The 15344-nt window shown below is 36.3% G+C and overlaps 1 protein-coding gene across 2 annotated transcripts in view; it reads right to left on the reverse strand.

The window, feature by feature from the left end:
* ptprn2 (protein tyrosine phosphatase receptor type N2) overlaps nt 1-15344 on the reverse strand; it is a 317622-nt gene that overhangs the window by 42275 nt on the left and 260003 nt on the right. For both annotated transcript variants that reach the window (XM_015354876.2, XM_015354875.2), the window contains exon 14: nt 8827-9021. In XM_015354876.2, coding sequence (XP_015210362.2) covers nt 8827-9021 — 195 coding nt within the window. The remainder of the gene's footprint in view (nt 1-8826; nt 9022-15344) is intronic.

Genomic DNA, 15344 nt, shown 5'->3' on the forward strand with positions numbered 1-15344 from the left:
AATGTCTTGATGTACTAAAAAGTGCTGGTCTTGGGATCTATAAATTGTTTCTGATTCAATCATTTTTTTTAGATATGAAATGATAGATGCTTCAACGCACAAAAAGCCGACATCTGCTTAAGAATTGAATGTCTTTTTAAATTAGCCCGTGTTCAGGAAAAGTTGCTATAAGTTGATCATAAGTTTGGTTGCTGCAAGTAAAACTTGAAATTAGCTCTAGAAATAAAATCCATTGATAATGCCCAAAGTGCATATAGTATACTATAAACCACAATACTGTATATCACCAGCATTCAGCACTAGATTTAATCTTAGACTTAATCTGTAAAAGCTCCAATTTATTTTCTCTTAGAAATGTGGAATTGCTAGTTATTTTTTACACACCCCAAAACTTGAATTGCTTTTGTTTAGACTCTGTTCCTGCAGCAGCTCCCACAACTGCTTGGGAGAGGATGACACATGCGGACATGCGCCTCTGACACAACCACCTGCAGAGACATTTGTTATGTGATATGCTGCAAGCTGTACATTGCCTGACAGGAGAGGTACTGCCAATTGGAAAAGCGGCATATCTCTCACTGACCCCCACAGCAAGCAGGCGTTTTGGAAGCAGACAGCCATGGCTGACTAATCACCCTGCAACTCACAACTGGCAACCCACTGAAGCTAAGCAGGGTAAGTGAGCCTGGTGAGTACCTGGATGGGAGACCTCCTGGGGAAAACTAAGGTTGCTGCTGGAAGAGGTGTTAGTGGGGCCAGCAGGGTGTGCTCACCCTGTGGTCTATGTGGGTCCTAATGCCCCAGTATAGTGACGGGGACACTATACTGTAAACAGGCGCCGTCCTTCGGATGAGACGTAAAACCGAGGTCCTGACTCTGTGGTCATTAAAAATCCCAGGGCGTTTCTTGAAAAGAGTAAGGGTGTAACCTCGGAGCCCTGGCCAAATTTCCCATTTGCCCTTACCAATCATGGCCTCCTAATAATCCCCATCTCTGAACTGGCTTCATCGCTCAGTTCTCCTCCCCACTGATAGCTGGTGTGTGGGGAGCGTTCTGGCGCACTATGGCTGCCGTCGCATCATCCAGGTGGGGCTGCACATTGGTGGTGGTGGAGGGGAATCCTCATTACCTGTAAAGCGATTTGAGTGGAGTGTCCAGAAAAGTGCTATATAAGTGTAAGCAATTATTATTATTAATTATAATCCCAGCCTTACATCAGCAGACCATACCCAGTGTCCCACACCACCTCTACAGGAATCAAGGTCAAAGTTAGCTAGAGACAGGACCCAGGATTGAACTCTGCTGTCTGGGCTATAGTGCTCTAGTTGCAATCCAAGAGTGCACCTTTACTGTATGAGCTCCTTGAGATCCTAAGAACCAGCATTCTTTTAAGCTGTTTAATTATCTAATGTGGACTGAAGATTAATGTGATCTACCTCGTTCACTAAAAACTTAAATATGGTGCATTCCTTCATTCAATCCGATTGTTTGTGAAACATACAACTCAAGGCAAATCACTGAATTTGTAGGTATGCTAAACAAAATGAGGTTCTGTATATACATGATGCACCCCATAGTCAGGTCTTTCTACATTACATTTAAAAGAAACCATTATAAAAATATTCAAACCAACAGTCTGATAAGATACAAGGGCACTTCAGATTAAAGAACAAACAAGTTTATGTTAAATATTTAGTCCAGTATACCTTAATAAAAAGGCAATTCAAAAGTAATGTACATGTCCAATTTGGAAGCCAGCTTGTGTGTGTACAGACAAATCCTTTTACTGCCAACATGTCCCAGAAACTATGCAACAAACAGTATGAACTCAAATCCAGTTCCTAACAATAACAACAAATATTTAATTTCTGAGCTTAATATAGTTCAGGTGCATCAACACGGGGATAATTCTTAACTTCAGTACAGTAAAAGATCAGACAAAAACCAGGTAGAAAAAAATAGTCTAGAATATGTTTTTCTGGTTTGCTCCACAGTGATAAAAAACTCAGATATAACATTTAATTTATTTGGCCGATACTTTAATCTAAAGCCACATTCATTTGTAATCTTTGCCCATGAATTCTAGACATCTAGTTAAGCAATGTGATGGTAATGTCTGCTGTTCTCCATTTTAAATGCAGTTCCCTTCACTTCTGTACTCCGGCTTGTACAGTATTTCACTGTTGATCCTGAAGATGGTCATATGGTTGTGATTTTGCCACTGTCTTGCCAACACGCAGCCAAACTCAAGACTTGAAATACTATCCCAGCTATACATTCTGTATTGAGATTGCGTAGAAAAACATATTCTTTGGTTTGACATTAATGCTCTTTCTATGCGATTCCAAATAAGGGAGGGAAATCAGGCTGTCCAAATATGAATGATACATTTTCTCATTGTACAGCAGGTAAATTATGCTTTTCTAAAACCTCATAAAGGACAAAAGCAGCTCCAAACTCCACAGATTTTAAAACCTGTTTGCCAGCCTCTTCAATGAGTTCAGAAAAGCAGTTATTCAAACCTAGAGCACAGTGAATTACATCCACTCCCCAGACTACACAGTCTAAGCTTTCATCCCCCGACTTGCACGGCCTACAAAGTGCTGTTTATTAAATTTCACACTAACTGCAAATTATACATATATTAGGAATTAGCTCTACATTTCAGCAGCCAGCATCCACGAACCATCAGTGGTGTAGCCCTCATCTAATACAAGCTTCACGGTGGACTGTAACTGCCCCTTCTCTGTTAATGCTAAAGTAATGGAGTTTTGTAATGTGTAAAAGGATTATTTCAATCCAATCAGGAGGTGCTGAGATCACTGCATGTCAGGCAAATGCTTACTAATCCCCTTTCCTATGGCTTACAGCTGCCAAAGGTGCTCAATAAAAATCACAATGAAATAGTGCACTACATGAAGAAATGACGCAACAGGAGACTATAATGTTTTAAAATACCTGGCTGGTTTTTTTTTAGATGATGAAAAGAACAACAGGGTTAGTACAAGACTATCTAGTAAGGTATCAGATTTACATTTGATTAAAAATGTCAAAGGATAGGGAAAAAATAGAGTACGTGTTGCTGGGAAAAGGGCATAAAGGATGAAGATGACAAGAAGTGATGTTTCAAAAGCACACCGTTTTTTCTTCCACACTCTATTTGCAATAGTTGATAGCAGCATAATAATCTGTTTTTGCATTCAATACTTCTCAGCAGATTTTTTGGGTGTAAATCAATAGCAGAATAGATATTGTTCACAATGTGGTGCAATGACTTATAGAATATTTTTGTGGCAACCTCATAAATCACTCTGTGGTGATGTGGTTGCATTTCATTCTAAACATGATGATTTAACTATTATGTTTAGGAGTATTTTGGGGGTATTGGACTCCAAAGCATCAGGTTCAATTAGTGACCATTTCTGGAAGATTTATTTAAGAAAATGAGGAAGGTCACAGTAGTTCATTTAGTTCGTTTTGGCTGTTAGCTGCTAATTGATCCAAGGATCAAATCCAACCATTTCTATAAAGATGGGATGGTGTCAGCTTCAACAACATGGTTGGGTAGCTTGTCCCAGACTCTCACAAGCCTGTCTGGGTTTAAGCTTATTACATTCTTTTATTTTCTGTTCCCAAGAGTCATACTGTCTCCCTTCACATGGATCCAGTTATTGGAGACTAACTGGCCATTTGGAAGCAAGTGTTTCTTTACAAAAGGCTTTCTTCAAAGCCACCCCTGAATTTTCATAAGATTTCATTGATTTTAAACATTCTCTTACTAGCATGTTCCCTGCCCCTTATCTTCACATCCCAGTTTACAAAAAATGGTCATACTCTTCGAGACATTTTTCATGACAAAGGCCTGTGCACAGAAATGCTAGCTATCTCCCTGGACATTATGCATCTCAGACTCTGCTCAGCCAAGTTAAAAGTCACCACAGATGGGTTTAGTTTCTATAGTTTTACTATTTGACTTTATTATCCCATCTAAAATGGATTCCCTCTCAATTATCTGTATGCGAGGTACAGTAGATACCTATGCAGGACAGATAGTCCTGAATGATAAACAACATGGAACTATATTTTTTCTTCACACTAGCACAGCAGCTAGTTCACTTCTTACTTGCGCATAGATAATTCAGAACACCAACCCCAGCCATTCACTTGTAAAAGCTCATTTAGAAATTGTGTGCATTTTGGTCACCAAGATACAGTTAAAGAAAGGTATCACTTCTCTGAAATCTGTCCTGAGAAGAGCCACTATATACTGTACAGAATTTTTGTGGGCTGAAAGGAATGACCTACTGTACACTGACAGGCAAAAAGAACTGGAACTTTTTAGTGTTGAAAAGAGATCACCCAAGGGAACCTGACTCAAGTATTTAAAAATCTCAAAGACACTGATAAAGTCAACTCAATTGACCATTTCAGAATCATCAGGGAAACACGAGTCACTGGAAACTACACGGAAGTCCATTTAAAAGTAATGTCAGGAGGCACTGCACATAGGGTAGCAGGTATAGAACATGCTGCCCACCTATGTTGTTGAAACTGATAATGTTGCATAATTAAAAAAACCGTTAGCTACTAAAACATCTATCCAAATGGGCAGAATAGCTTCTTCTTATTTAGAACTGTTCTTAGACCCTCTATGTAATTCACAAGCTCGGTATGTGTCTACATGACAGTAGTATGATTTCAGATAGGAGTGTGCTGAGCTCTCAACTGCTCCCTCTCAATAACTATTGTCCAACTGCCCTTATTCTTCAGGCACAATGTCTTTTGTTCACTGGTCTGTAGGCAAATCCATTTTAGATTCGTAGGCCATGTAGTAACATTGACAATCTTTAATTTCACTTATTCATGTTCACATATTGTAATAATATTATCAGTAATACCGCCATTGTACTTTTCTGGTAAAGAAAAGAGACACTCTTGAATCATGATTGGTTGAATTCATTTACAGAACTTGTTTTTTAATGGGACCAAATACAGCTACTGTACAGCACAAACCTTTTCGTTATTGAAAAAAATGTATGATCTGACAATATGGTCAGATTTCTTTACTGAAGAGCAGAGAAAAAGTCCTTTTATACAACATGTATGTTTTTTTTTTATGATAAGAAAACTAATGAGAAGAATTTAAAAAACAGAAGTGTGGAGAAACACTTTAAACAATTAAACCCAAATGCCTGTTAATAATTCAGAAAGGAAGAGGTTTTGAGTACAATAGACTCTTTCCCATTTCTTGCAATGATATCTTTATAAGATCCCACAATTTCTAAAAAAAAGAAAGGGAGGGGAATGACAAGGTTATCCTTTTTATAACATCAAAATACCTTATTTACATGTACTGTGCAGTAAGTTGTTTTTAATTTCCTGTAACGTTCTGGCAGCAGAAAGCAAAACAAAGTAAAGTTGGTCACTAATGCAAAAAACATGTAAAATAAATAAATAATCTAAGGATAACAGAATAAAAATATATAGTAGTTACTATAGTAAAGTTACAGTTTCCCAGATGTCAAACTTGATCACCCTATTAGCAAATAAGTGGCACAGTAACTCATTACCGGAGTAAACACATACTGTATCAGGTAATATCTTTGGTTAGTTACTGATGAACCAATAATAAGCATTCAAAGTTTTTAAAAGCTGTTTTACTGATATAAGGGGATGTTACTTCAGAACACTTCAGTGTTCTAAAAAGATACACTTGTCTTACTCCAGGAAATGAAAGAAGTTCATCGTCCTCCCTAAGCAATATAAAATTAGTGGCATTAGGCTGAAATATGCTCCTAATTCAACAATATGAAGCAGATGAAATACTACTGTATATGAATGAATTACAGTCAACACAGCAGGTAGATCGCATGTGAATGTGCATTAGCTCTAAAATTTGATGTTATATCAATAAAAAATCTTAACCAAGCATATACTTCCTACTTTGGAAAAATAATGAATTTGTATTAAATGGAGTCTTAAGAGTGAGAATTGCACATCTAGTTTCAATTCATACATGGAAATACAGTGTATTTTTCTAATAGTTGGAGGAGTCAATTCCATTTAAAGGATCACCTCTTAAATCTTTATTTTTCCACTGCAGTTGGTACCCCTGGTGTGACATGAGTCCCCTAACTATAGACTGGACAATGGTTTGATCCCTGAGCAGAACGTAAAGGTAGTGGAGTCGTCTCTGAACTGTAAATCTCAATTCATTGTGCAACAGAGCTTTTGCTACAAGTTCTAGGCTCACTCACAAGGCTGAAAGTCGATAAGTCAGTATCTTAAAGATTTATCTGACACTGAAAGTGTTATGTGTCCATCAAAAGATATCAGTCAGTAATATAAAAGAATTCCAGCTGCTGATAATGAAATTCTTTATCTAGCAATGAAAAGCCAGATGAAAAACACAACAGCAATCTCTCGAGCAGCATGTACTGTATAGACAGTATGTGTTGTGATGCCTTCAGTTCATAGAATGGGCACATTAAGCCTACATTACATTCCTTATATTGAATCTCACAAAAACAGATATCTGAAATGTGTTCTCTTTAAAAAATAAGTCACTGTGATAGCTTGTATATTTCATGTTAAAAAAATTTAAAATGTGAGTAAACTGGCTGCACTATAATTTTAAAGTAGATACGTATAGTTAAAATTAACTGACTAATTCTCTAATCCATTGGTCAACAGTATCTACTGTACATACAATTATAGTGTCTAAAACAGGATTTATTTAATTTTATTATAATACATATGTAATACAAATATATACTTTATTATAATACATACAACATCCAGTTAACATTCCCTTTGCATGCTGACAGTCTCTGCTTTTTCTGTGGATGAGAGTAATCCACCAATGAAATGGGAGTTCCTGGCTCATACTATCTGAGAGATATTACCTACAGTATTTATCACATGTAGGTAAAGGTCTTGGAAAGTGCTGAGAACATTCAGACCACTCCTAGTAAAAATTAAATTGGAGCTTTGGGACAAGAAAATAACCTCCCTGTATGAGTGGCATCTGCTGAGAGCTGTCCAAGGTGCTGAATACTCATTTCAACACAATACTGAGTTCTGAGGCCATAATAATAATAATAATAATAATAATAATAATAATAATAATAATAATGTTAATTAAATAAAAATAATTCAAAACACTATTAAAAAATAAATAAGAATCAGATTAAACACATTAATGAATGTACTGTATAGTGGGTGGGACATTTTATCATTAAATCTATCAGTTTAAATAAGTTAATTTACAGTTGAGATAAAAAAATGTAAACTGGCTAAACTTTCCTGATCTCATAGAAAGAGTTTTCCACAGAATAGATGCACGGCAGGACTAAGCCCTGTCATCGTATTACTTTGTCGTCTTGTTGAAGGGACAAAACAAGAGGCCAGACCCAGAGATTCAGACAGTGTGGCTAGGGGTGTGATTTTGAGCAATACTTGAGCAAGTATTTGAGCAATACTTTGAAGTCTATGTGAAATTACTGACTACAGTGCTGCAAACATTAGTTTACAATTTGTTTGAAAGAACTTCAAATGAACACATTTTAATAACGTTTACCAAATGTAGATGTTGTTTTAAATGTTGCAGGATCAAGCTCGGCTGCATTACAGTACATCTCCTTTTCTGATTTCCCTCTTTACAAGACAGACATATCTCACAGATTTGCAGAGTTTTAGCTTTCGGGATCACATATGAAAAAAGATATTAGATACTAAAAGCCATTTACATGCTGCAGCTACAGTACATTGCTAAAGCAGGAAGATGAACTGGTAGCACTTGAATGAAGGAAAAGTGTCTGAACTGTAATATTGTAAGACTGAACTGGTTTTCTTGTATTCCACATGCACATGGGACCAACCTGAAAACATGCAGGTATGTAACAAATAACTAAAGGAAATAATTTCTTCTCATTGTATATCTACAACATCCCTCTGTAGATTTAAAAAGATGCCTGCCTAAATTACCTCTAAAAAGAAGTCTCTGAACATAATTTCCACATTTACTTTTTGGTGTGCCCCAGACATGTCCTACCATGTCTTTGTAGTATTTATTCATGTGAAGTCAAATCAAATGATTCCACAGAAACTAAACTTACCACAATGCAAAAAAACAAAAACAAAACAAAACAAAAATCTAACAAAAATTGAAAACAAGTGTTTTCATTTGTCATGCAAACAAACCTTACCAGAAAGAACAATTAAACTAATACAAGAGCACAATGAATTTAAGGAGCACTATAATTAAGCCAAAACCTGTTATTCTTTGAAAGTTCAATACCAATCATGAAAAAGCAACATCTACACAGTGTATCTGGCTACAATATAACCAGGTCAGGAAAGTGTATTCACCAACAATCGACTGATCATATAAGAAAGCTTATCATCTGCAAATGAATCGTAAAATTCCTGCCACATCCAGTTCATAATACCAGCAAAAACCTATTAACTACTGTATATATTAATGCTCAACCCTTGCTGCATGTCTTCTCTAGAACAGTTTTAACATCTAGCACATATTCTGAGCTCAAAGCATTTTACTTAGGAAACCAAAACGGCAAAGAAAACAAGCCCTAATGGTTAGACCCAGAGGAAATGTACCCCGTAAAAACGTTTCTGGAATTTTCTTCTTCCATCCTTGTCAGTGGCATATTATTCTGATTTTTTTCAAGGCTCTCCTCACACAAAGCAATTTCCTTTCCTTCGGCGTGGCTCGATAACACGCGGCAGGAGGGAGAGGGAGACTCACAGAGACCGGAGAAGGGAAGGGAGGAGAGGCGGAGGGAAGCGGGAAGGAGGGCTGTGTACCAGAATCATGTGCCCGGTGGAGATGTCCATGTTGGACTGAACCGGCTCCTCACACCAGGAGGAAGTGCTGCTGCGGGCGGTGGGGCTGGGGATGGGCCCATCGCTGAACTGGGACGAGACGCTGTTGATGCGGGAGGAATGCTGGGGCTCCGGGCGCTCAGACGTCTTGACAGCCATGCGCTGCCGACAGAGCTCCTGGAAAGGCGGGAAGGGAGGGAGAAAGGGGAGGGAGAAAATTCAAATTACTTACATCTTTTTCCCAGGGAATAACGCCTGTCAGTTAATGCTAAATAGTGTGAAAGGTTTAGTTTGCCCCTTCTATATCCAAATACTCCATAATTGCATCTATCTATGGTAGTTTTGTAAGGTTGTACACAAAGTTTAAATAATTAAAAATCACGGCGTGCTTTGGTTCAAAAGCTTTCTGATGGTTAAGGTGATGATGGAATAACCAGCCAAACAAGAAGCTCTATCCAAAATGCCCTAAAATAAATGTTAATCATTTGGTTATAACATTAACATTTTCTTTTCTAGGCATTTGTACACTGTAGTTATACCTACAGTACTTGACATACCTTGACATTTCTTTTCCTCTACATAGAGTACTAAGAATATTTTCCATTATAAATATACATTAGCATTACATATTTGGCACCCAAAAGTTAGCCTGTAACTAAATAAGGGTTTTTGTGTCGAACATTCCCAAGAACATTTTCTTTTCCATATATATTTTTATGCATCACACATATATTCATGATATTCATGACACAGGTATATATCTTTATCTTTAAACGTAAATGCATATATATTTCAGTAAATAGCTATATTGTTGGCTGTTTTATTCTGCAAATCTCCCTATACTGTCCTGGCATAACATTTTTTCCTCTTTTACAAGTTTAGGAGGCAATATTTTCAAAAATGTGTTCAAGGTAGTACACCTAATCTATTGTAATTTAGGTCACATACAGTACAAAAGCAATATTACTAAGGAGAGTACAGCCTATTACAGTATATCAAAGCAATACACACAGTGACTAAAATGGTCCTCTTATTTTTGCTATTCAAACCCAGTATGCTATTAAAAAAAACAATTAAGATTGATTGCAATACTGCGTGGTGTGCCTAGGGTCCAACACTTCCCCATTAGTCTGCAAAGCACAAGACCTTCTATAGTTGTTCTGTAAAATAATTCATCACCAGTGGAGGAAGAACAAACACAAATTACAGCACATCAAATGAATGTCTCCTCTACCTCCCTCCCCCCAAAAAAAACCAAAATAAAAAATCATTTTTGCATTCTGTGCCAATGTTAGTGCTCATCAGCTTATGCAGTGAATGAAAGAAGGGACCTGTGTTAGAATAGTTTATGATGACACTGCTAATTCAATTAAAACCACACTGTCCATCCAGTCCTCATTTTTATAAGAACATGTACTTTCTTCCCATTTTGTTACAGTTCATCTATGTTCACCATTCATCTCTGTTGTCTTCTGCCACTCCTGATCCATGCTCAGTCAAGTAAGCCATAGCTCTGGCGATTACCCACATCTAACTACTTTGCTATAACTGTTCCTTCTCCACACACACTCAGACGTGCCGACTCAGACAAGATCCCCAATACAACTTACCCCTGAAATAATATAGGGCGGTCTGAACAAAATGTAACCTATAGGGATTCTGCAGTGCTAGAAAACTGATTTCCTTTTTTGAGAAATATTAAAATGCCTTAAGCGTAAACACTTTAATACAATAAGAAAGGGAAAAGGCAGGAAATCAGATTAATATAATAAAAATAAAACCAGTGATTCACGACTATAAGCTGCAAGCATTGTCACTAAGGTATGATCTGTGGCTCCATGAATGAGTAAAGTTACTCCTTAATGTCACATTTAAATTTCATATCTTTCAACTGCACAATGAGAAAAAGGAGAGACCTTATTTCTATAAAAATACTAATATTTTCATTTTCCCTTTGCTAAATCAATCCTTCCCTTGCAATTCGTGGGTATATTTAGTTTTAGTATAAATCAGACCTTCCTAAATTACTCCTAGAAAATCTGAGTCTCGACACTCAACAGAAAAAAAACAGCATGCAAGTTAGATTTGGTACGTGATATCTTACGTTTTTAATTTAAACCATCAATCTGATAAAGTAAAGACAATTAAAATACCACAAATAAAATTGTGAAACTGAAATTAATTGAACAATAGGTCCTTTTAAGGATTAGTTAGGGAATGCAGTTAATGATCAACATTTTATGTATATACAGTATACAGTACTATGCATATATCAAGATAGAACTACAGAGTACAAAATTCAAAATAAGAAACCTAATCTGCATAAAATATTCTATTAAATAAGCCTAAGAGACTGGTTGTATTTTGATTGTTTTAATTCAACAGGGATTAAAACTCTGTCACAAAGCATTTAATGCAGATTTCAAATGCTTTTGTCAAAGGTGAAGGAAAAGATGAGGACTTCTGAATAAGCAAGGCAAAAAAAAGCAATTTGGAGGCTGGAACTCTGCTTTCTGTTCTCCTGAGGCGCTTAAGCATTTAAAAAATAATTTACTTCTGTTTAGGATACGAAATGGAGAAATGAACTATTTTTTTGTGAATATGGCCTTAAATTTGAAAAGGTTAAGCAAACCAGAAACGTAAAGGTCACAAGTAAAGTGACTACATAGGTTTATAGTGGTATTTCCTTACTTCATTTTTGTCTCTGGCATCATTCATTTTTATTTCCCTGCTGGCCAGCTGTGACCAGATATCACAAGTAAAATTTGAAGATCAAAGGATTTTCAAAACTACTTAGTTTGGAGCAGTGTGCAGTGGTAATTTATTTCCCCTCAGCGACTCTTGAAACTTCTGAGCTCCTAATGACAACTCTGGTAAACAGAAGGTTTGAAGCTGCTGAGGTACAGCACCTTCCTTTAACAACATAAGGCTGAGTAAGACACCCTGTAGGGCAGGCATCAGGCAAGGTACATAATTATCTAAGAAGGTAGAAAATGCAAGATGGAGAAATGGAAACACAACAGTGTCCTGCCATTTACAGCACAACGTTGAGACGTTATTCTACCATTGCCATTTGGAGAATGAGGGGTTGAAGAAAATGAACCTTTCAACTCAGCTTTTCATTCCTGTCCTGTTCTAAAATGTTTAACTGAAACTCAATTTATGTTGTGGAGCCACTGTATAGTACGTGAGTTGTCAAACACGAAGAGGAACAACCTTTCAAAATATGCTTGTGTAAATATTTAGGATGCAGAATGTTTTTAGATCCTTCACAAACTAAAAATGTCTACATTTGCAGCAGTCAATGAGGGACACAGAGAGCAGCTGTTGACATGTTACTACTTAAGACTGTAGTACATCTGTAGTGTAAGTCTGCATAAAATAGTCTATTAAATAAGCCTAAGAGATTGGCTGTGAAGAATATAGTAAAAAAGAATGAGCAAAATGATTTTAAACAGTGGTAATATATGACTAAACATAACTAAATGAGTAAAAGTCAAGTTTGTGTGATTGCATACTGTATATGATTTCCGACAAAGAGGATTTTCATACTGTGACATACAGTATTTTGAAAGTCTGATTGTATTAAACAATACACTACATAAACCTGTGGAAAATGTGTACATGACAGAGTAATTACCTAAAGTTATAAACACCCTACTCCACCACCTTAACTCAAAGTAATGATTTTGCTTCCACAAATGAAGCATGCCACATTCAAAGAAATATTTCACACTCTAAATGATATTTTGCCAATAATTGCACATCTCACTGATAAGAAAGTGCAGTTCTTGTTCAGAGAGTCCGGTCTGCTGTTAGGTTAGGCCACCCCAGAACTACTGCACATTACTTAGTTGCAATGTACTTTTTAGCTCCCTCTGTAGGACATCCAAAGGTCGCGCATCAGGGATCAAGATGGAAGATGTCAATGCTTGATAATGTTTTAGTTTGGGTTGACTGTTCCAGCAGAGGGTCTCACTGTCTAATGAAAGATCACATCATGAAACTTATCAGTACTGTGAATGGTGACCTGGCACAGAAAGAAGTTTGTTTTCACAGAAACTCTCATCACATCCCTTATCTTGTCTGCTATGTGATGTGGCAAGAAATGCTTACTTTGTCCTCTCCATGTTTTCTGAAAACGGTGTGTCTTCCCATGGACTAGAATACCACATCATACAGAGGGCTTTATCAACACTTCTAGTGTAGCCCAAGGCTTCACTAGTGGTCCCTGTTACAACAATCCCAGTCCGTTTTGATCCTTTGCAGAAGCAGGTGAGTACTGGTATTGTACTTTTTAAAGAGTATTCTTTGTCAGTGCATACATCGTTTGAGAGAACTACTTTTTTGTGAACCAAGTTTTTAAACCACGTTTAAATGTTAAGGGTGAATTTTATGAACAGGATGCCACTCTACATTGTGCATTTGACATATCCTTCTCAAAAATGGACAAACAGGGGTTCATTCACATAATTTATTCAAACCTATAAGTTCATCTGTGGAATTGTTGGAGTTTTTGTCGATGCACACCAAATAAAGCACACGCATACAAACATATATATACTGTATATAAATTGCAGAAAATAATATTAATTAGCTCTCACCATTTCACAATGCTGCTAACCAATATTCATAGAGCATTATGCATATTTTAAGTCAAAATTAGCAGTGACAGCAATCCATTTTGACACACAGTCCTTTTTTGGAACATGTGATGCAGTCAATTTAAAAATTCCCATTCTGGATCATGGGCCACTGCCACGTGATTGTTAATGCAGTTTCCTCATAGCACTTGAGCCCTGGACTTGATTACAGGCTGGGACACAATGCCTGGAGCCTGCATGGGTTTTCTCTGTGTGCTTCTGTTACCTCCAACTGTTCAAATACATGCAAACTCAGTTAATTAGTGTCTCAAAATTGGCCCCAGTATGTATATGTGTACCTTTACGGACAAAGCAGTTCCCAAAAATGGATGGATGGTTTTGAGTAAATATACAATGCAAACTAGCACTAAAGTGTTCTTTTTTTTGTGAAAAAATAAGCTTGATTATGTAACATCATTCATGCAATAAAATAATGTTTACTTGGATGCCATGAAAATAATGTACAATAATGATAGAGAATTAAGATTTGAACACAAACACCACCATCAGTAACATTTAATTATCTTTTATTTTTGTGTGACTAAGGGCAAGACGTTTATCCCACTGTCTTCTTTTGGACATATTTGTATCTGCAATTCTGAGTTTACTCAAAGAAATATTCCACATTGCTTTATTTTTCATTTGTGTTTTATATTCTGCAGTTTGATCATGGATCCTTACAGTAAAATTAAGGTGACGCGTTGTGTTTCCATCCTCATTTTACGCTAAAAAAAACTTTTTTATTTCTTTTGCTTTAGTTTTCTCCAGTGTCAAAAGTCAGATGACAGTTGGAGGCTTTTTTTTTTGTTCAGCGTCCATTATTTCCACTCGTAAAAGGGAAGGCGAGCTCTGGAACATGGCAGCTTTGCACATTGTGACTCAGCACTTTCACTACACTCAGCTTGACTTGGAAGTACAGTGGCTGTCACAGCTACGGTCCCTCATTTTATCTATACTAGACTCAGTATCTTTCAAACATAACCTTTAATATATCAATTTATGTACAAAGGGGATTCCAGAAAATGGAACAGTTTATTCAAGGTTGCTGTTATAGTAGAAAAATATAATGCAAAATATAATGTAAAGTGTGAAACTAACCAAAGATTTGCATTGATTTACAGTACATCAGACCCATTAAGCTGTCATCTACTTCATGAGATAAATGTTTTACTGTTTTCTGATAAAAGTTTGTTGATGTTTTATTGACACTGCATGATTTTTTTTCTAAATGAACAAGGAAACATTTAGGCTGTGGAGTCTTCTTCGGGTGTATTTTTTTCCCCAAAGGTTGCCAATATGCCATACATAACATCTTGTTTGAAATATTGAACTTCAATGCATTCAGAAAACCTACGACAATACTACTCTCATCGGGTAATATTAAACAGATTACATTTCTTACAGAGATGTGGACATTATTTGAACATTAGCCTAGATCGTAATCGTAATAATTTTGGAATATTTTAGCAACACTTCATAAGTATTTTATCCAGTATATTGTATATGCAGTATACTCCCATTAAAAAATCACCTCCACTATCTTCATTTTAAAATCTAGGTTCTCTTATTTTTAATGCACTATATTAAAATGTAAGAAAAGAGGCAATGAGGGAGCTTCATACTCCAAAAATATTTTCTATCACCAAAGATGTTTAATATTGAAATAAATATTAAAGGAATTCTGAATATTATTTTAAACATTTTAAATATAAGCTGTTGAGAGAAGTTTTGTAAAAGTGAAATAAGTGATTTAACTTAGCGCATACAGTATGCCACAGCTTTGAAGAACAAGGATCACACACAGTTCAGAAGATTAAAAAAAAAACTTGATTCAGTTGTAGTCTACCTCAAAATTCA

Source organism: Lepisosteus oculatus, chromosome 6 (assembly GCF_040954835.1).
Source record: "Lepisosteus oculatus isolate fLepOcu1 chromosome 6, fLepOcu1.hap2, whole genome shotgun sequence".
Taxonomy (NCBI): domain Eukaryota; kingdom Metazoa; phylum Chordata; class Actinopteri; order Semionotiformes; family Lepisosteidae; genus Lepisosteus; species Lepisosteus oculatus.